The 19,132-nt window shown below is 42.9% G+C and overlaps 1 protein-coding gene across 24 annotated transcripts in view; it reads right to left on the bottom strand.

The window, feature by feature from the left end:
- LOC307031165 (adhesion G protein-coupled receptor L3) overlaps positions 1-19,132 on the bottom strand; it is a 183,693-nt gene that overhangs the window by 18,483 nt on the left and 146,078 nt on the right. For all 24 annotated transcript variants that reach the window (XM_079668007.1, XM_079667996.1, XM_079668013.1 and 21 more), the window contains 5 exons: positions 15,482-15,604; positions 14,222-14,427; positions 11,981-12,157; positions 4,671-4,880; positions 1,801-2,021 (listed from right to left, as the gene is read on the bottom strand). In XM_079668007.1, coding sequence (XP_079524133.1) covers positions 1,801-2,021; positions 4,671-4,880; positions 11,981-12,157; positions 14,222-14,427; positions 15,482-15,604 — 937 coding nt within the window. The remainder of the gene's footprint in view (positions 1-1,800; positions 2,022-4,670; positions 4,881-11,980; positions 12,158-14,221; positions 14,428-15,481; positions 15,605-19,132) is intronic.

Genomic DNA, 19,132 nt, shown 5'->3' with positions numbered 1-19,132 from the left:
ACATTTACCCTGAGTCCTGAATACTTGCTGATGTGAAAATGCAATAAACACAACAGGTTTCAATTAACTATATATTAAAGCAATATGGTTATTTGCCGATCTTTGTAAGAATTCAAATGCATCCAATATGTCTGTCAGGCCTGAAGCGTATACTGCTTTTGACGAGAGGGGCTGAAAGTAAACATAAGTGTTTATATTTATAATAAATATCTACGGGAGAACTTGGACTAAACCCAGCCATTATTCTGCACTACAGTAACACAACTACAATACTGAAACTGGTTTCAAGAGGGTCCAAGTGGTTTGATGTATTACTTTCATTAAACGGAGTAATCCTGGTTCTGCTGACTCCAGAAGAGCTGCCTTGCTCAAGGGTCCATTGAGAGTAATCATTCTCAAAGAGTAATTTAATAAAGGTCTCCTGAGTTCAGTTTCCACTTTAATGTTGGGTCACTTGCTGGATATTTAAAACGAGACCGCCTATGATAATGCTGCTATAGCCCCTTAAATCACACACACACACACACACACACACACACACACACACACACACACACACACACACACACACACACACACACACACACACACACACACACACACACACACACACACACACACACACACACACACACACACACACACACACACACACACACACACACACACACACACACACACACACACACACACACACACACACACACACACACACACACACACACACACACACACACACACACCACTCGTCCCGCCCCGTCCCTTCCCTCATCCTTCAATGGCGGCGAATAATTGTTCCACCGGTGGCAGGCTTTAATTATTCACATGATGCCAAGGCTCAGGCGGTGGCAGCTATCGCCTCATCCATCACCAGGAACTACCAGTGTGTGTGTGTGCGTGTGTGTGTGTGTGTGTGTGTGTGTGTGTGTGTGTGTGTGTGTGTGTGTGTGTGTGTGTGTGTGTGTGTGTGTGTGTGTGTATGTGTGTGTGTGTGTGTGGGCCATATATGATAAACATCTTGGAAGCAAACTGCTGATGCTGGTCTTCATTATTTCAGATGGCTTTGAGATTTACTCGGGGGGCAATCCTTGCTCTGCTTTATGGAGCACTTGGTGTATGCAGCTTCAGAAGGAAATACTAAAAGGCAGTGTGTGTCTCTCTGTTAATCTGCTGTCTCTTCCTCTCTCTTTCCCTCTTCATCTCCCTGCTCATAGTCCCTCCAACCCCCCCGCCATCCTGATGTAATTTGTGCATCCCAAAATGCTGACATTAGCCACAACAGCCATTCATCCAGCAATACTATCTGGTGAAGTGAGCATCTCTCACTGTCAGAACCATGTCAATTCAGCAGCTCCCGTCCCCGTTCTGCTTCATTAAGAGTTGATGATGAGCTATAGCTATTGTAGCATCATCTGCAAGATTGTTAGAGACCCTCGAACAAAATAAACTGTTGTTAGCAGGGTTTTTATCGGTGGAGAGACAGGCATGTGAGGGTCAGCAAATAAAGCCTTTTATGCACCGTAACAATCCCCAGATGTGACGTTATTTTCTAAAACTGGAAGTAGAATTGTCTTCTCATCATGAACATAAATTGCTCTCTTTGGTATCCATTGCAACTTGACATATTTGACTTTTCGACTGTACTTTTTGTTGTGCACATTTTAACTGTAATTATCTTAGCAACCACTCTAGATGGTATGTACTCTAGTCTAAAGCTGAGCCCCAAAAAAGAAATGTTGCATGCAGAAAGGGAAACCATTTCTTCCGCAGCCTTTAGGGCAGATTGTGAAATGAGCTCACATTCGGTCGGTCCCGTAGCTCCGATAGTCCACTGCAGCGGAAACGGCCACAATTAGCGCGGGGACCCCGTAGCCCACCAGGTAGAAGTAGCGCTTGCGTGAGTGCTCGCTCTCAAACACCTCCACCAGCATGATGTAGAGCTGCACGCCCTCCAGGAACATCCACGTGAAGGCCGCCAGGAAGAAGAAGTGCAGCAGGGCGGCGAAGACCGCACAAGCAATCTGAGAAGGAAGGGAAGTGTGAGTGTTGACAGTAACCACAATCAGTTATTCTCTGGTTTCCTGCAGGATTAGATGCCTTGCTAGAAGGCAGAATATGTGAGTATAACTGAACAGCATATTCTGACCTCTGCATGTTTGTGTCTTCTTCACAATTAGCATTGCTTGGCTCTGTTTGGCTGAGGCTGTTGGAAGTGAGCCTGTGGTGACTGGCAGGAGCTGCAGATACTGAGCCCATGTGTTCCTGTTTGCTGTCGTTGGCATGGATGAAAGGGAGATATGGAGAAGAGGAGTCCTGCAGCCATTTGGAGCTCAGAGCATTTAATACTGCGGCCAGGTGCGCAGGAGCTCGTGGTGCAGTTACACACTCTAAGTCGGCATGTGCCCACACACTTTCTAACAATAATAAGACACACTGCCACTGTCAGGGATTGATCTAATTATCGGCGCAGTTGAACATAACTGGGGAGTTTTGTCACTGAAATGGGTTCAATTAAATAACTAAAAGGTTGAGTGGACATTAATTGCAGTGCAGGAGAGTGATCTTAGAGCCGGGCGGTGAATCAAACCCATAAAAGGTTATAGAGGGTGAGGTAAAAGGCAGAGCATTTTCTTTAACTTCAAAGAGGAAGCCTTGAGGTTAAACTGGGATATTATTATCATTTTAAACAATTAGGCTGAGAATAACAACACTATATTTCTTTCTCTGTAAATCTTATAATATGTTTTAATGTTATTGCCTTCTATTTTTTAAATATACTTTTGAGATATTTATTTGTATTTTATTATTTACTCGATACATTTGTTTAATTGTTAATGTCACTTTTTCATTTTAATGTGCAACTATTGTTATGACTTTTATTTGTTTGATTTAGGTTGAGTTGAAATGGTCCTATTTAATGCATCTTGCACGAATACAAAATCACTTTTAATCTGTTATAATCTTTTGGTATTATGTATTTTAAGTGTGTTCTTTAATTGTTGTTTTTATGCATTTTACACCGTAAAATGTTATCGAGTACCCAGAAATTCGCTCCAAAAATAATATTTATTATTATTATTATTATTATTTATTACATAGTATTCCTGAAAGTTTTTATTTATTTATTCCTGTTTCAAGCAGTTTGTTTTGTAAAAAGTGTAGTGTAAATGAGACCTTCTCCCAGGAGCATGTGAATGCACCATTGGTCTTTGAGGAGGTATGCACTCTCAAAGTGACATTCTTTTTATTTTGGATATCATTATTGATTATTATTTCAACTAGGAGTCATGTATTTCTGGTTAACATAGTCCAGCTAATAATACAGAAGTGAATTATAGATATGCTTGGAATAATACTGCATGTTTTAAACAATGATATCAAATAAATGACACATACTGTCATACAATCATTTACAGTATGTTTCCATCTGAGAGCAAATATAAGTGTGCCTCATTGGAAACAGAAGTGGCACGACAGCATGAAGCTGTGGGCGGAGCAAAGCTCTCCGCCCTCCAGTACACATGTAATGACATTTGTCTAAAGTGTGAACACACACATTTGAAGATGGCACACACAGCTGAAACTCCAGTTATTAAAAGATGGTTTAGTGTGTCGAAAGGATTAATGCAGATTATTCTGAAGAGTTTAAAAATGTGAGAAGTGCTGCATGAGGAGGTTAGGGAGTGAAAGGATGAATTAATGTCGTTGAGTGTGTGCAGTTCCCGAGAGAATAACATTTGTGTTCTGTGTGAGCGTCATCTCAAGTGAGTGTTTGCTTCTTTTGCAGCCAGGGGACCGAGAGGAGTGTTTGTCAAGTAAAGTGCATCTATTTCTCTCCTTTCAGTATTTCCTCTCAGTGCTGAGCAGAATCTAAAAGTTCATGGCCACAGGCTCTCTCTCTCTCTGTGGGAGGGACAGCAAAGGTTACACTCCCTTTTCAAATCAGAGGAGACGATGGTGGCGGTCCTCTGTGGACTTTAATATAAATGCTTTTCTTTCTCTGGACTATGAATTAGCAACAATTATTTGTATAAAACTTTGTTATTCATGTCTTTATTTGTTTAGACACTTTCATTTCATTCCTTACTGACTAGATGTTTAAAATACAGCAACTGGATTTATATAAAGAAGTTATACTCATTTTGGCCACATTTTTCAAGTGTTTGTACTTAATGCCAGCCTCTTTGTTTTGACATTAGTTTTATTGGCAAGAGTATACGATAAAAAAGCTTGATTGAAGTTTAATGTTTGAATATTAAAAAACTGTTAATAGCTGGATCTAGCAGCAAGCTAGCTTAGCTCAGTTTAGCATACAGAGTGTAAAAGCAACTATTTAGAAATGTATCACTTATGCAGTACACATTTAAACATATTAGATTACCTAATGATTTAAATCCAACACTTAAGATTTCAAATTAACTCTGTTCAACCAACTTTGTTTTGAGATTGGTTTTCTTGGCAAGAGTATACGATAAGAAAGCTTGATTGAAGTCTAATGTTTGAATAATAAAAACTGTTAACAGCTGGATCTAGCAGCAAGCTAGCTTAGCTCAGCTTAGCATACCGAGTGTAAAAGCAACTATTTAGAAATGTATAACTCTTGCAGTACGTTGTGCAGGAGGCGTATTGCAGGGGTGCTAAATAAACAGACTCCATAGAAGGTGTCTTACCGGCTGGTCCCCGCGGTTGATGCCCACCAGGAACAGAGACTCTGCGATGAACAGGCTGATGCACAGGTTCTTGTGGATGGTGTTACGGTCGCTCTGCAGGCCGCGGAAGAAGCAGAAGGTGAAGAGGCTGATGAGCAGGCAGACCAGAGACAGGAGGATGCCCACCCAGGTGATCACGTCCAGGAGCATGTCATGGACCGGGTCTGTGTTCTGCACGAGGAGGGCACAAAGAAGGAGGTCAACTTGCAGCAAAGTCCAGAGTATTTTAGAGTATATTGGACACAGACCAACAGATTAGTAAGGAAAAGACAATGCTGATAAAAAAACACGACCATACAATTAAATCACCATCCAGTTCCAGCAGCTCCCCTCTTGTATTTCCAATATTATTTTGTTTGTGTGTAAAGTGCTATCAATACCCCGTGCCAGATCGAGCCACAGGTGGCACACATCAATCATGAATGACTCGGCATGAATCAATCTGAACTGTTTCATCTTGCTGAGGAAACCAGTGGAACAAAGTGAGCGGTCCAGAGGGTGGCAGGTGTCTCCCACTAACACAACAGAAATACAATCAAAGCACGACATGCTCAATAACTGCCACTGATGCTTTTAGAAATGTTTCTCTTTTCAAAGTGTAATTTGCAACCACAGCCAGTTCTGGGCCCTAAAAAGCCTTTTCCTGACCATAAATCTGCGGCTTTACGGAGAGATAAGGATCAACAGCTATTCCTCCGCGGCCATGAAAGAGAATTTACATCTGTCCATAAAAGCCAAGTGCACACAGGGATACTTGGACAGAAGAGGGAAAAGGCAACTTGCCCAAAAACAGCCGAATCTGCAGAATAACCGACTTATGTGGCCTTAAACAAAGACTGAAAAATATCCTTCTGCCAACAATCTGCCACGAAAAAACTGTTAGCACTGGAGCTTAGAAATGTGTAAACCGGGCCATAGAGCATTTCTGCTTTTACTCTACAAGCTAGCTTAAAGTAATGCATACATGATTGAAACAGCTAAAAGTTATGGATAACCAATACAAATTGTTTAAAGTAATAAATAAATACATGAACAATGTTAAGTTAATGCTAAAATGGAGCTAAGATGCAAAAGATGTTTACAACAGATAGCCTAAAGTAATGCATGCACAATTTAAATTGATAAAGGTAATGGAAAAATGGTAACATGGTTCCAAATAATGTACGGATGCTTGAAATGGTTGGAAGTCATGAATAAATGTTTACATTAGATGGATATAAGTATACAACCGATAGATACAATAATGAATAAATTGCCCAAAGAAAACGAGTAATTGAGAAATAGTCAGACGTGATCAAAGCAAACATTGTGACTGTTTAATTATTTTAAATAATGATATTAATAAATAGATGTATTTAAAATCAGTTGAAAAGGAACAATTTTGAAGATGGCAGGGAGATGTTGATTCATCTGTGACGTTTGATTCTACAATATTTAAAATTAAACAAGCACACGTCAGGGAAGCAGATGTGCAGATTGCCTGTAAAACCCACATCTGGTTTTAGGGACTGCAACGTCATCTGACAGTTTACTATCTAGCAACCGGGGGGAATAGAGACTCCCCAAGGGGGGACGGGATGGGGTGTATTTTAACAAAATGACTGACTGTTATTCCTGCAGGGACTCAGCTACTATCTGGGAAAAGTGTTGACAACATGTCTATGTGTGATGATAGGTAAGATGGATCAAACATTAGTTATTTTAAAACACGAGAATGTTGCACATGTTTGAAGACAGAAGCTACTCCTTTTAACAGTGTTTACATCACAGACCAGATCAAACCAAGACATATTAAAGGTGTGTGTACGCAGCCTTGGCTTGCAGCAAATAATGCAAAACCCTCAGCTACAGGGAAATATTTGCTTACGTAGAAAGACAACGGCGCGAAGGCATGCATATCTCTCAGGCAAGCTCATCTTTAAAGCCAGTCAGCAGTTTATTTTCTGGGGGCAGGGAGAGAGAGAGACAATCAACACCCACGAGTGGTTTGTCTTTCTTCTCCGTGCTACCCCCAGTAGAGTTACAGTGAGGGAACTAGGGGGATGTAGTATGGCAGAGAGCCTTGTTTAGAGGCAGCAGAGAGGGGAACAGATGCTGATCATTAAGGCGCTCGGCTACAATAACAGCCGCAGCGCTCCTCAAATCTGGGGAGAGCGCTCTTTTGATTTTCCTGCCTGATGAGCCGTTGTGTATATGTTGGAGGGGCGAGGGGGGGCGCAAGATGTTACAGTGTGTGTGTGTCTGTGTGAGGCGTACTTTAGAGGGGTGCACACGCAGTGGGTGGCAACAGATGTCTGAGCCTGCCTCTGCTGTAGGTGCATGTGACACACAGCTCAGCCTCACAGAGGTATTGATGCGGTGGGTGGTACTAGCTGCTGCACATTGTGAGGGGACCCTGGGGTCTACCGCACCATCCATCACTATCTCACCTCCCATTGGAGAGGGGCCAGGTCAGAGAGAAAGGCGTGAAGTCTCCACACCTGGTGATGGATTTACTGAGGAGTCATGTCTTTGTTCTGGGAGGTGCATGATGGCTGAGACGTCGCCAGCCACATTGTCTGAGCTGAAAAGTTTCCTTTCACTGGGGGCTGTGCCCGGGCAGGATGGCAAATGATGTGATCTGCAGAGCCTCGGCAGCTCACCTCACACCGACAAGCCCCAATGATTGGAATCAGTCCAGGAGGCTCTAACGCGTCCGGACGTAATTTCTTCAGAAGTGTACTCGCTGTGTCCTCGAGTCACACAGCGCCCATGTTACTTAGTGGAGCGAGGCACATTTGTGCACATTTGATTTGTCTTCCAATCTTTCTCTGCTCAGTTTTTCTCCTATTTCTTAAACACACATACTTGTTCATTCCAGCAGACGGATACCTGGGCAGATTGGCTTTGCCCCTGATCTGCTCTCCTTGCAGCACAGAGTAAGGTTTCTGGGCTCTCGAGCACTCTGACAAGTAGGAGCAGACGTGGCGACGAGCATTTTGCATCGCGCTGGTCGAACCATCTGAACCTCACTTCACATCAGACGCACTTAATTACCATAACACTCCGTGTCCGGAGCCAAGGCCTCCTGAACCCGTTCTCTGAAGTGTGAAGTGGGCAAAGAGAACAGAGCGTCAACCCTTCATCCCAACCGAACCGCTCCCAGCATGGGGCTATGAAGCCAATCCAATTAAAATGCATAAATCTGCTGCCGCGTTGGACTCATGAAATACGGTCAGGCCATGCTGAGGGCTAGTGGCCCGCTGCAGGGAGTCATGTGACACCCTCACCTAGGGTACGACCGAGGATTTATGATCCGGAGTTACAGTATGAATCAGTTGCCGGGCAAATTTGTCAGGTTTAAAAGGGCTGTGGGAGATATTCCAGCGAGCATGGCGGGAGATGACATTCAGCACGTGCACCTCATGCCACACTGTGTTCAGAGCTGCGATAACTATGATATAACGCCGGAGCAGGACTTGCAGTTGCTATGGTACTTAATGTGGTCTCCATCCTCTGTGGCTGTGCCTTAAACAGATTTATTCCCAGCACCGTGAGTACAACATGAAACACAACGCTAACCTTGACCGTCCTCTCTCATCACAGCTACCGTCTGATGGTGCTCGGCTGGAGATGTCCCATGAAGACAGTGATGAATGTTACCCAAATATCGCCCGCTCCATCATGCAGGGGGATGTGCCATTGATTTATATTAACTGGTGTGTCGGGGAAAGTGGCACTTACCAGTAGCTCAATGCCTCCCGAGGGCCTATTTGAGCACACACATCTATTACGTGAATAACGGCCTGCAGGGGGAAGCACTGCGGCTCCATATGTGGCTTCAGCTTTATTTAAAGGGTGTGTTCTCATCTCAATGAACAAATTGTGGACCTTAATTCAAAGACAGAGCTGTTGGTGCTTTGATGGCTATACATGGAATCTTGAAGATGTTTGAAGAAGACCCTGTTGACAAGATGGTTCTCCTTGGGTTTACATTTGTTTTATTAAACTGCTGTGACAAAGAAATGTTTATGCAACAAAAAGGCCAATATGTGCACAAAGCCAAGCTGACATTGACCCTTCTGAAGGTCTCTTATGTTTTAAACGGGCCGTTTTATGCTTTTTGGGGTTTTTCATCATTTAAAATTAAACAAATAAATGGTAGTGAAACTAAATAAAAAATGTTTAATTCTCTTTGTTTAACTCCAGTTGGAAGAATTAAACTGCACCCAGTGTGAAAAAGGATAATGTCAGAATCAATTACATTTGCTTGTGATTCGTCCATATTATAGTGAGCTAAGATTTATTACAGTATCTTAAATGAAATGTCATTTTGATGCACTGACAATGAAAGAATGAAATGATTGGTATTTCTTATTTTCTTTTGAGTTGGTCCTTTGGTTTCTACAGCTTGTAAAACGCATCATGATGGGTCATTTGTTGGTGTTTACTTCTGGACTATCTTTCTGGATGTATTATTTATACATGACACAATAATATAAATCAAACTAAACATCAATCCACAGGATAGAGAACAAAATACGTTTTCTTCAAACACAGTAAGAGGGCTCAAAATCAGGACATCTTGAGGTTAGTGCTCTCAGCAAAGTCACATTCAAATAAGTTGCTGCAAAACATGATTTAAAGATACCAAAGAGACGTATAATCTCTCACACGCAGCTGCCGTCTGCAAGAACAGTTGTCATTTGTTTATGCGCCAGCGGCGCTCTTCCCTTCGGGTTTCTGGATCAGTGGAAGGCATCAGAAATCGCTTTAAAATGAGCAAACAAGAAGCTCGAGTGGCGACATGGCGGCGTTGGTGGCATCTCTCGATGCCCTTGTGATCGTCTGAGTGGCGTTACCTGATCTCTGCGTCTGACAGATATCGTTTGAGTGGCTGAAGCGCTCGGTTCAGATATTGGACTTTAATGAGTTCTCGAGGAAGATCTCACATGAGCTAATCCAGTTAAGGGCACTGCATTACAAAACCTCAAGGCTCTAAAGATCTTTGTGTGCGCACATTTTATCTACGATATGTGATTATTCTGAGGAACTAGTTCAAACATAATTCATCCTGATGAGACACTGTGTGAGGTGTCTAATAATAGCACAAACAGTTTGGCCCATAGTGCATTTGTGCACATATATTAGTTTTATGACAGCATTTAGGTCTCTAAGAGTCAGAAAGATAATATATAACGGATAAAGAATAATTCCCATTTTCAGACGACAATATATATTTTCTACATATCAACTTTTGACGACAGATTCTAGTCTTTCCCTCCTAGATGTGGGATGAAATGTTAAAATGCACATTAAATCCGCTTCCTAAAAATTCAAATCAGCACCAAGGACAGAAGGAGAGCGGTCCTAATGTCTCATGCACATTATGGGGCATTTTGCATGCAATAACTTGGTGCTGAAAATAAAACACTACAAGATAAAGTGAGTATCACTATGCGTAGCGCGCCTAGCATCCATGAGCTAAACAACAACAAGATGAAAGATGATGGCAGCGCTGCGGCAAGGAGCGTCTGTCCTCTGAAGGAAAATTGTAATTACAGCTTCGCCCATCTTCTCTTCGATGCCACTAAAGAAACAAACAAGGTTAGAATATAATCTGCTGCTCGGAGGGTAATGAGTAATAACAATGCAGGGATCAGCATTGGTATGTCCTGTTTCCATGGATACAAAAACTCTGAGTGTCTTGCATTTATGAAACGTCTTTCTCTGCCTCTCACATACACACTCCTTTCACCAGTGTTCTCAGATACAACACTGTGACAGCAAATAAAAAGCCTCCGTATCTGCCATCCAGCGGCACCTTTCGAACAAGCGGCCTTTTATAACAGCAGAGCAGAGAGAAGATAAAGAGTAAGGTAGGGGGAGAAAAACGCTATCACTCAGAACTGGGGTGTAACAACTGTCCACTTTCCTCCGGTGAATGAAGCGCCACAAGCCAGCCGGGCTTTCCAAACCACTAAAGGATTGGGCTGAGTGAAAGCGCTCCTTTTACGGCTTCCTTTCCCCCCGCTCTGCTTTCACCGCGTGAAGGATCCCATTCTTCGCGCCTCCCTCTCTATTCCAGCCTGGCCTTCAGCCTGCAGAGAGCTTAGTGGCAGCGGAGTCACGCTGCTGAGTGACAAACAGTGGCTCCCTCTGGAAGAAACCCCTCACCCAGCCCTCCCTGGAGCCATGTGTGCAGGAGGAAGATGAATTTCAGACTGTGTGCATGCATGCTTTTTGCAGAGTGAAGGCAGTTGGAGTGGTTTCATGGACGAGAGCCAACTGGGACGCTGATTGAGAAGAGAGGCTCTCAGAGACAGATGCCTCAGCAGCGACCAGACTCTCCCTGTCAGCGGCAACTCCTCAAACTTCCTGTGACAGGAATTATTAATCCGTCTGTCAGCATCACAGAACTTCTTCTCTAACATCCTCTTTCCCACTGAGCTTTCTAAAGTGCTGCCCACAATAAAAACAACACACACATCTCCAAGCCAAATTACACTTCCTTTACTGGAACAGGCCTTATTTTTTTTTACAACTTCCATTAGCACCTCCCAATGAATTGCTCTCCGGCACTCACACTAACTGCGCTCATTCCACTTAGCTTCTGCAGCAACCCTGAAGGCAAAAAAATGGTGCATTGATGAAATCCAGCGATATGAGGATACAATGTTAACGTGCCCGTTGTTCTCTCTTTAAATAAAAGAAGCAAACAGATGGATTTTAGTCATTATAGACCACTCTACTTCTATGAAAAGGGGCAAAAGAGACACAAAAAGAGTCTATACATCTAAAAGGCCTGCAGCCAAGTGTTACGTAAAGGTTAGAAAGCCAAAAAATAACTTTATTTAAAGGATATATCGTGTATAAAGGAACTTGAAACAGGCATTGTTTTGCTGCACCTCATCATAAATCCGGGCTGTTACACAGACAGTTTTGAGGCGGCTGCAATCGATACACACTTACACAGACAGGGTCATTGTTTAAAACTATATGAAGAGTGTGTGTGTTTATTGGCACTTTAAATGTTAGTCTACAAAGTGCGGTGAAGGTCAGCAAACACTTCTCAATCTATTACAACCCTGTGAACTTAAAAAGCAAGGGAAATATAAAACACATATTGACAAACAGAAACTGCTGAAGCTCACTTTCCTTGTAAGCGGCTGTGTAAAGCAGTATTGACGGATCAATGCCTTTTCATTCGTCTTGATTGCATTTTGGTAAATTGCACTTTTTGGTGATAAACAGGTCATCCGAGAAGCAGCAGGAGGGAAGAGTTTGCCTACCTTGACGTCCACGTGGGCCATGAGCACGGCGAAGTTGGTGAGGTGTGTGCAGGAGCAGGTGGTGTGTGTGCGGTTGGTGCCGAGCAGGCGGCAGTCCTGCGTGGACCAGAAACCCGTCATGGTCCTCTTGGAGTAACTCCAGAACGAACAGTTGGGGTTGAAGTTCTCCTCAGACTGCTGTTAGAGGGAAAACATGAATAACAGGTTGAATTCATAACAGGAACACATGAGTGCTGCCCCCTTTAAGTGGAGTGATCTGTCGTTTGTGTCACAGTTGAGAATTCTTTATTTGATTTATGACAATAGTTCAACAATGTATTGCAATATGGACTAGTGCAATATTCAAATCACAGGAAAATAAAGGTAAATAAAAGTGTTTTTTGAGTGTGTCTTTGTGGAAAAACTGCGTATTGAATCGACAACGGAAACATTTATTTAGTTGCGTGAAGCCGCAGGTTGTCTCCTGACTAGGTCAAACAAGGGGTCTGGAGTTTATCACCGGTAGTTTTATCAAGTTAAATGCTTAAATCCTTTCTTTGCAGAATAAACATCCCGAGAATAGTTTTCTCCTGCCCTTTTCAATATGAAGCTGGTTTTACTGTCATACAGCATCATGCCATTTTTTACTTTCTTTTTAACTCCAATGGACTGCCCCTCTATCTCGCTCGCCATTTTACACAAGTCACCCGCATCCACTGCACAACCAAACAAAAGGAATGATAACTAGATACATCAACCGCCCTTCCCTCTTGAGCCCAATTTATTTGGCGTCTTCAGAAGCAAAGCAGATGTGGCTTTTCTTTGTGATGCACAGCTGCCAAGGTTAAACATGTCCGCCGTCTTACTGTTAACTCTGCGAGGAGCTGCAGTTTGTCGTACTCTCACTCTCGCTGTAGGCTAATTAGTCTAATAAGGTTTATCCTCTGTGAATGTAAATTTGCCGCTGACTGAGTTTACCCTTCACACATCCAAACGGCGTGTAAAAGACTCCTCGGCGAGCAGATAGGACGACCCTCCGTCCCATTAATGACTTTAATGAGTTCCATTAAGTGGTGAGGCAGGGAAGCAAAACAATAACCAGAGGACACATCATCACCTCCCCAGAAGAGCAGCGATCCAAAACCTCACGCATCAGAGCGGGATAAAGTGTGGAGAACAAAAAAAAATTGCACTTGAGATTAGAAAACTAAGGTTCATTTTCAAGGGCTCGACGCATTCTAGATGAATAAGCTATCATTTTTACGCTGGCCCAAAATGTTTCTATTCGGAGAAATGTGCTGCAGCTTTTGAAACAATGCCAAACAATACAAAAGTGCCAAAACAGACGCAAATGAAGAAACATCTTCCCCAACTTGACGAAACATGCACAGAATTGACTAAAAGTTAGTTATCACAGTTATTAGTGAGTAGTTGTACGCTAAATATTATTTATTTTTCAAAGAAACTAAAATATGCTGTCCTGCAGCCACAAGTAGGCCAGATAATCAGAGCGTCAGAGTCTTCATTTGATGCTCCACAGCACGCTTCTGTACATGCAAAAAGTCAATATTGCATCCAATCAAGTTTAATTAATTGCGCATGATTATTTTACGATTAATTGTACAGCCATCGGTGTACACAGAATGCAATCTATATGTAAATGTCTGTGTGTCTATGTCAATTTAGCGTGATTGACAGACAGTAAGCTGAGAAGTGCAGGAAACACACTTTTGTGAAAGGGCATCGTTTTATCAAAACAGTAAAAAGAATGGAATCTGCAAATGACTCTTAAGGTGATTCAGAGCAATAACTGTGCTGATGTTGCCCCTTGACATTTTACCATCAGTTGACATCCACAAGCTCTCCCTCTTGTATTCTCTTTCCCTCTGCAGGTTGTTTCTGCCGTGTTGCTTCCTGCCAGGTCCCTCCTACACATGAGACCTGCTGCAACTCTCCTATGGTTGCTCAACACGCGTGGTAATGGCTGAGGGCGCTGTTCGCAGACAAACAGGGATATTTGGAGGGAAGCAGAGTGTGGAGAAGATAATGGAGTCAAGAGGGAGAAGTCGTGGCTCCCCACCATGACTCAGCAGCCTGCAGTGAGGCTCAGTGTGATGGATATTTGTTCAAGAGATCAGTCTAGTGTTTGTTCGGACTAGTAAACAACAACGGCAACACTCTGTGAGCAATCCTTCACACCTCCCGAGTAAAAATTTGAGATGGGATTCTTTGTGTGCAAAAGAGACCGAAAGCACAGCGTACCTGCAGATGTCTGATGGTGAAGATGACCGGGTCGGAGAGGTACACTTTGTTGGAGTCCTTGTTGATGGCCGCCGTGACGACCGGGGAGTTAACGATGACCGAGTAATTGGTCGCCATCGCCTCGCTGCCCAGCTTCATGCTGGCGTTTTCCGTTGAGAGGTAGAGCCCGATGTGTTTGTACAGGACAAACGCAATCCGGATCTCACCTTTAGGAAGACGATGGGGCAGAAAAACTCAGTCCTGAGCAGAGAATACATTCACAAACACATAATAGGAGGGATGCCCTAAACTCTGTGGTGCCACAAAGCTAGACTCTTCACTATGTCTAAAATATGTTTGCATACTCTAGGATTAAGATTATATTCAAGTGGAACAAGGAATTGAGCCTTAAAAACAACAAAGGGACTAAACATAATGAGCCGTGCAGTGGTAATATCATTTGACAACAATATGCTAGTTCGAAGACTTATACATAATATCAAACACCAGTGAGCTTTAGCAACACTGTTGTAAACTGTCAAAACACAGACCAGCGTCAGGGTTGCCAACATAATTCCACAAGAGGAAAGAAATCTTTCCAACATCAACAGACAGTTATTTGAATTCAGCATCCCAAAAATGTGGTTAGTCTCTACCGCTGGCACTGACAAAGGCGAGCATTCCTCTCGTTAAAATCCTCTTCCTCATCATCACCTCCTGCAGCCTCACTGTGGAGTATTGATATGAAAGGAAGCTCCCTCCTGCCGAGACTGAGATCACTCACTCAGATGAAAAGGAAATAGTTAGGGTGCTACGGCGCCGTCTGACGGGGAGATATGGGCCACCCAGCTCTAATGATCCTGGACGTGGACGCGTCCTCCAGCTGAGAGGAGCCGGGCGCCGCGGGGGCCCAGCCTCATTTACATGGGCTGATAATACAATCTAAAAATGGACCGGTATTACTCGTGGACGTTTCTCATTGTTTCTAACAACCTCATTTTAGTTTGGAGGAAGCTCTCGAATGTACAGCATGGGTCCTATTTAAACTCTCACATCGATCCAGTTGTTTTATATGCAGACCATATAAGAGGATTTGGAAGGAACATGTAAAGTTATTCAATGCATCTGTAATGAATTTACTACAAGACTTCCATGCAATGTAAGACATGCAAGAAATTAAAAGCAATGCAACAGTATTTTTTATAGCCATGTCTGTTATATCACATCCTGAATAAAACACGACACACCAACTGAAGCATGACTAGCGTTGTGTTTCCTCACCGTTTCTCCCGTGCTGCTTGAGCGTGTTGGCCGACAGGTGGATGGAGTTGCCCTGTCCTCCGGTCTGTGGGAACTTCAGATCGGGTAAGTTCCCATCAGTGCTCATCCTCGCCACTTCCAGCTCTGCACACACAGAAAAAAAACACAGGACAGCATGTTAAGAATCAATACGTTAGATTTGTATCCTACACAATAGCAGCTGAGGCATGTTCCATATTCCACAGAATATTAAATATGGTTAATGATTTCGATCTGAGAGTTTGATGACAAGATTTGTGAATGACTAAATTAATATTACATGATTACATTTAATTTGACTATCGGCTATATTGACTGTAACTTTGTTCTGTTGACGTCAAAGATATGTGTTTCATGCCACATAACATCTTCAAGAAATACTTCACACACAAAAGCATCATTTCCTTTTCAAACAATCTCCCCAGGTTACCTTAAATTCTTAAAGAAGCATTGTTTTTGTCTCCACAGTGAACAGAGAATCAGAAACAAAGTGGTCTTGATGGATCGTAACAGGAAGTTGTGATACAGAATTCACATCACTTTTTTGTCTATTGGTTCACTGTGGAACCATTCAAAGTTTTCTTAAATAATTAAGAGTAACATGAGGTTAAATATGAATAAAATATACAAAAAAATCCCTTTTAAGAACATTCTTTCATCATGCATATGAAATGTAAAACTAAACGAACAATAAAATCTCCTGTGACAGCTTATTGTGTTGCTCCAAGCAGCTCCACTGAGCCTGAATGCATCACATCCTTTCCTTTCACATCTGTGTGTCAGCAGGACTCTTAATCAACTGCCTATCAAGAGTTCAGGTGAAACGTTTTCCTCTCAGACTGTCAAAACAAAGGTTTTCTCTGGCCTTTGAATTAAAAGACACATTCATTTCAAGGAGGGGTGTAGAGAGCGGGAGATAAGAGCAGCAGATAAAGCGAAGCTGCAGCTCAGCAGATGTTGTGTCTGCAGCCAGCTCCTAATTTACGGTTCAAAGACTCCAGCGTCACACAGCACAGGAAAACGAGCTTGCTGTTGGCAGGGAATAGCAGCAGAAATAAAAAAGCTAATTCCATCAGAATTACAGTTCCAGCATACAATTGAGCTTCATAAAGCAGTGGAGTGTGCTCTCAACTGGAGAGACCGCTGACCTGTGTGAAGTCTACGCTTTCCTAAATGTCACATTAACTCCAGAGCACTGACACGAATCCACTGTGTGTTGAAAGAAAAGATGTGGCCCAAACTCCCACAAAGAAATGCTGTAGTGCAGGGCTATTCAATTGGCGGCCCGCGGGCCAAATCCGGCCCCCGGGTGATATTTACTGGCCCTTTGAGTATAATGTTAAAAAGTAAAAAAAAATCAAATTAAAGTTTAATTTAAAAAAAAGTTCATTTAACATTTTTTCTTTTGGGCCAGAGTGCCTTTATTCCTGAGAGGGTGTTACATTGAGAGATAGAGGGGAAGACATTGCCTGAAAACTTTGGCGGGCTCGGGTTTCGAACCCACCTACTAGTAACTCCTGTCATTTATTGCGTCTCTACGCGCGTCCTTGCAGCTCGCGCTGCCCTTCACTACAAGCTCGCGCACCTTCGACGGTTTCGGGCCAATCGTACGATTAATCAAACCTGGTCAGCATAGTTGGATATCAAAATGTCTCTTTCTACGTTAAAAAAACGAAAGGTTGACACCGAAAACCGGCAATTCAACAGCAAGTGGAAAAAGAAGTACTTGTGTGTAAATGTCAGTGGGAGGCCCGTGTAAAGAGTAAAACTTGAGAAGGCATTTTAAGACAGCTCACGCCAACTGTGGCCACTTTTCCAGGGCGTCTGATGCTTGCCGCCAGAAGATTTTGGGGCTAACTTCGTGCTATGACCAAAGACGTAGCTCCCTGTTTCGGGCTTGCACTGACCAAGAGAGAGCTACCGCAGCGTCCCTACGAGTGGCCTGGATATCAGGCAAAAAGAAAAGGCCTTTTACGGACGCAGAGACAGTCAAAGAGTATATGCTTGCATCAATTGAGGAACTGAGGAAGCGTTATTGACTCAATTAAGAACATTCCGATTTCTGACACGTCAACATCAAGGGGAGTGGAGACCCTTGCATCGGACGTTTTTGAGATTCTCAAACTGAGAAAGGCGGAGGTTATGTCGCTAGCTATTGATGAATCCACTGACAGCAGCGATGTTGCACAGCTGTGCCTCTATGTTAGATTTTTTGATGGTGAGTGCTTTCGGGAGGATCTACTTGGATTAAGTCCTTTGGATGGACACACGTCCGGTGAGGTGATGTTCCACAAAGTGGTTTTGTTTTTCAAGGAGCACAAGTTGGGATTGGATCGTATTAACATGCTTGTAACGGATGGGGCCCCTGTGATGTCGGGCCGAACACAGGGACTGTCCGCTAGGCTGGCAGATGTGGCTCCACAGCTGAGATCGCTTCATTGCCTCATCCACCAAAGCCTCCTGTGCGCAAAACTGAGTGGTGAGTTAAAAAACACAATGGACTCTGTCATGGCGATTATTAACTTTATTCGTTGTAACTCCAGTTTACAGCACCGCCTTTTCCGCCAGATGTTGTCAGACATGTCAGCTCAATATAATGATTTGCTCATGCACAGTGATATTAGATGGCTAAGCAAAGGAAACGTCTTGAAACTATTTTGTGAACTTAAGGAGGAGATCATGGCGTTTCTCCGCAATTCAAAACATAAAAAAGCCAACGCCTTTCTGTGTCTGATAGAGAATGATGAGTTTTACGCTGCTGTTTGCTTTTTGAGCGACATTTTCCAACATCTGAACCAACTCAATTTGGAGCTGCAGGGCAGAGATAAAATGGTTACACAACTTCTGGAGAGACTCCATGCGTTTCAAAAAAAGCTCACACTTTTTTTTGCGGATTCATGTCCAGGCAAAATGCTCCATTTTCCAACACTGCGCACTGCAGGTTTACAAATCACCGAGGTGATGACTGGATTTATGGACGCATTGAAAACCAACTTTGCCGCGAGGTTTGAACATTTCAGTCTCCCGACTGAAGTGATGAGATTTGTGAAGGACCCTTTCTCTGTGAATGTAGAGGGGGAGTTTGCACTGAAAGCAAAGGAGCTGATTGTGACATTAAATGAGGCGTCTTTACAACTCGAACTCATTGACATTCAGTCATCAGATGACCTGCGACAGTCATTTCAGCTGGCAGGTTCTGAAAAGTTCTGGACTCATGAAGTCAGCCACGAGAAATTCCCTCATTCAAGGGGTCTTGCACTTTTTGTCCTCACAATGTTTGGCTCGACTTACACGTGCGAATCGGTTTTCTCACATATGAATGCCATAAAAACTAATAATCGAGCATCCCTCACTGACCAGCATCTGCATCACTGTATGCGTATTGCCATGACAACGTATACTCCCGACTTCCCTGCTCTTGCTAAATCGAAAAAATGCCATTTCTCTCATTAGATGGCACATATCTGCCAAGTTGGTTGCATACTGTATGTCAGTTATCACTATGTTAATCAAAAAAGGTTTGCGTTTTAAAAGGCTGTGTGTTGTGGTTTGGTAATTAATACAAGTCTTTTGATAATTGTTTTTGCTTTTAATTAAGCAATTGATGTGGTATGGCTCACTTGTCTTTATTGT

This window comes from Notothenia rossii, assembly GCF_949606895.1.
Source record: "Notothenia rossii genome assembly, chromosome: 3".
NCBI classification, from domain to species: domain Eukaryota; kingdom Metazoa; phylum Chordata; class Actinopteri; order Perciformes; family Nototheniidae; genus Notothenia; species Notothenia rossii.
The sequence above is the reverse complement of the archived record's forward strand: the minus strand, read 5'-3'. Positions and strand labels throughout refer to the sequence as shown.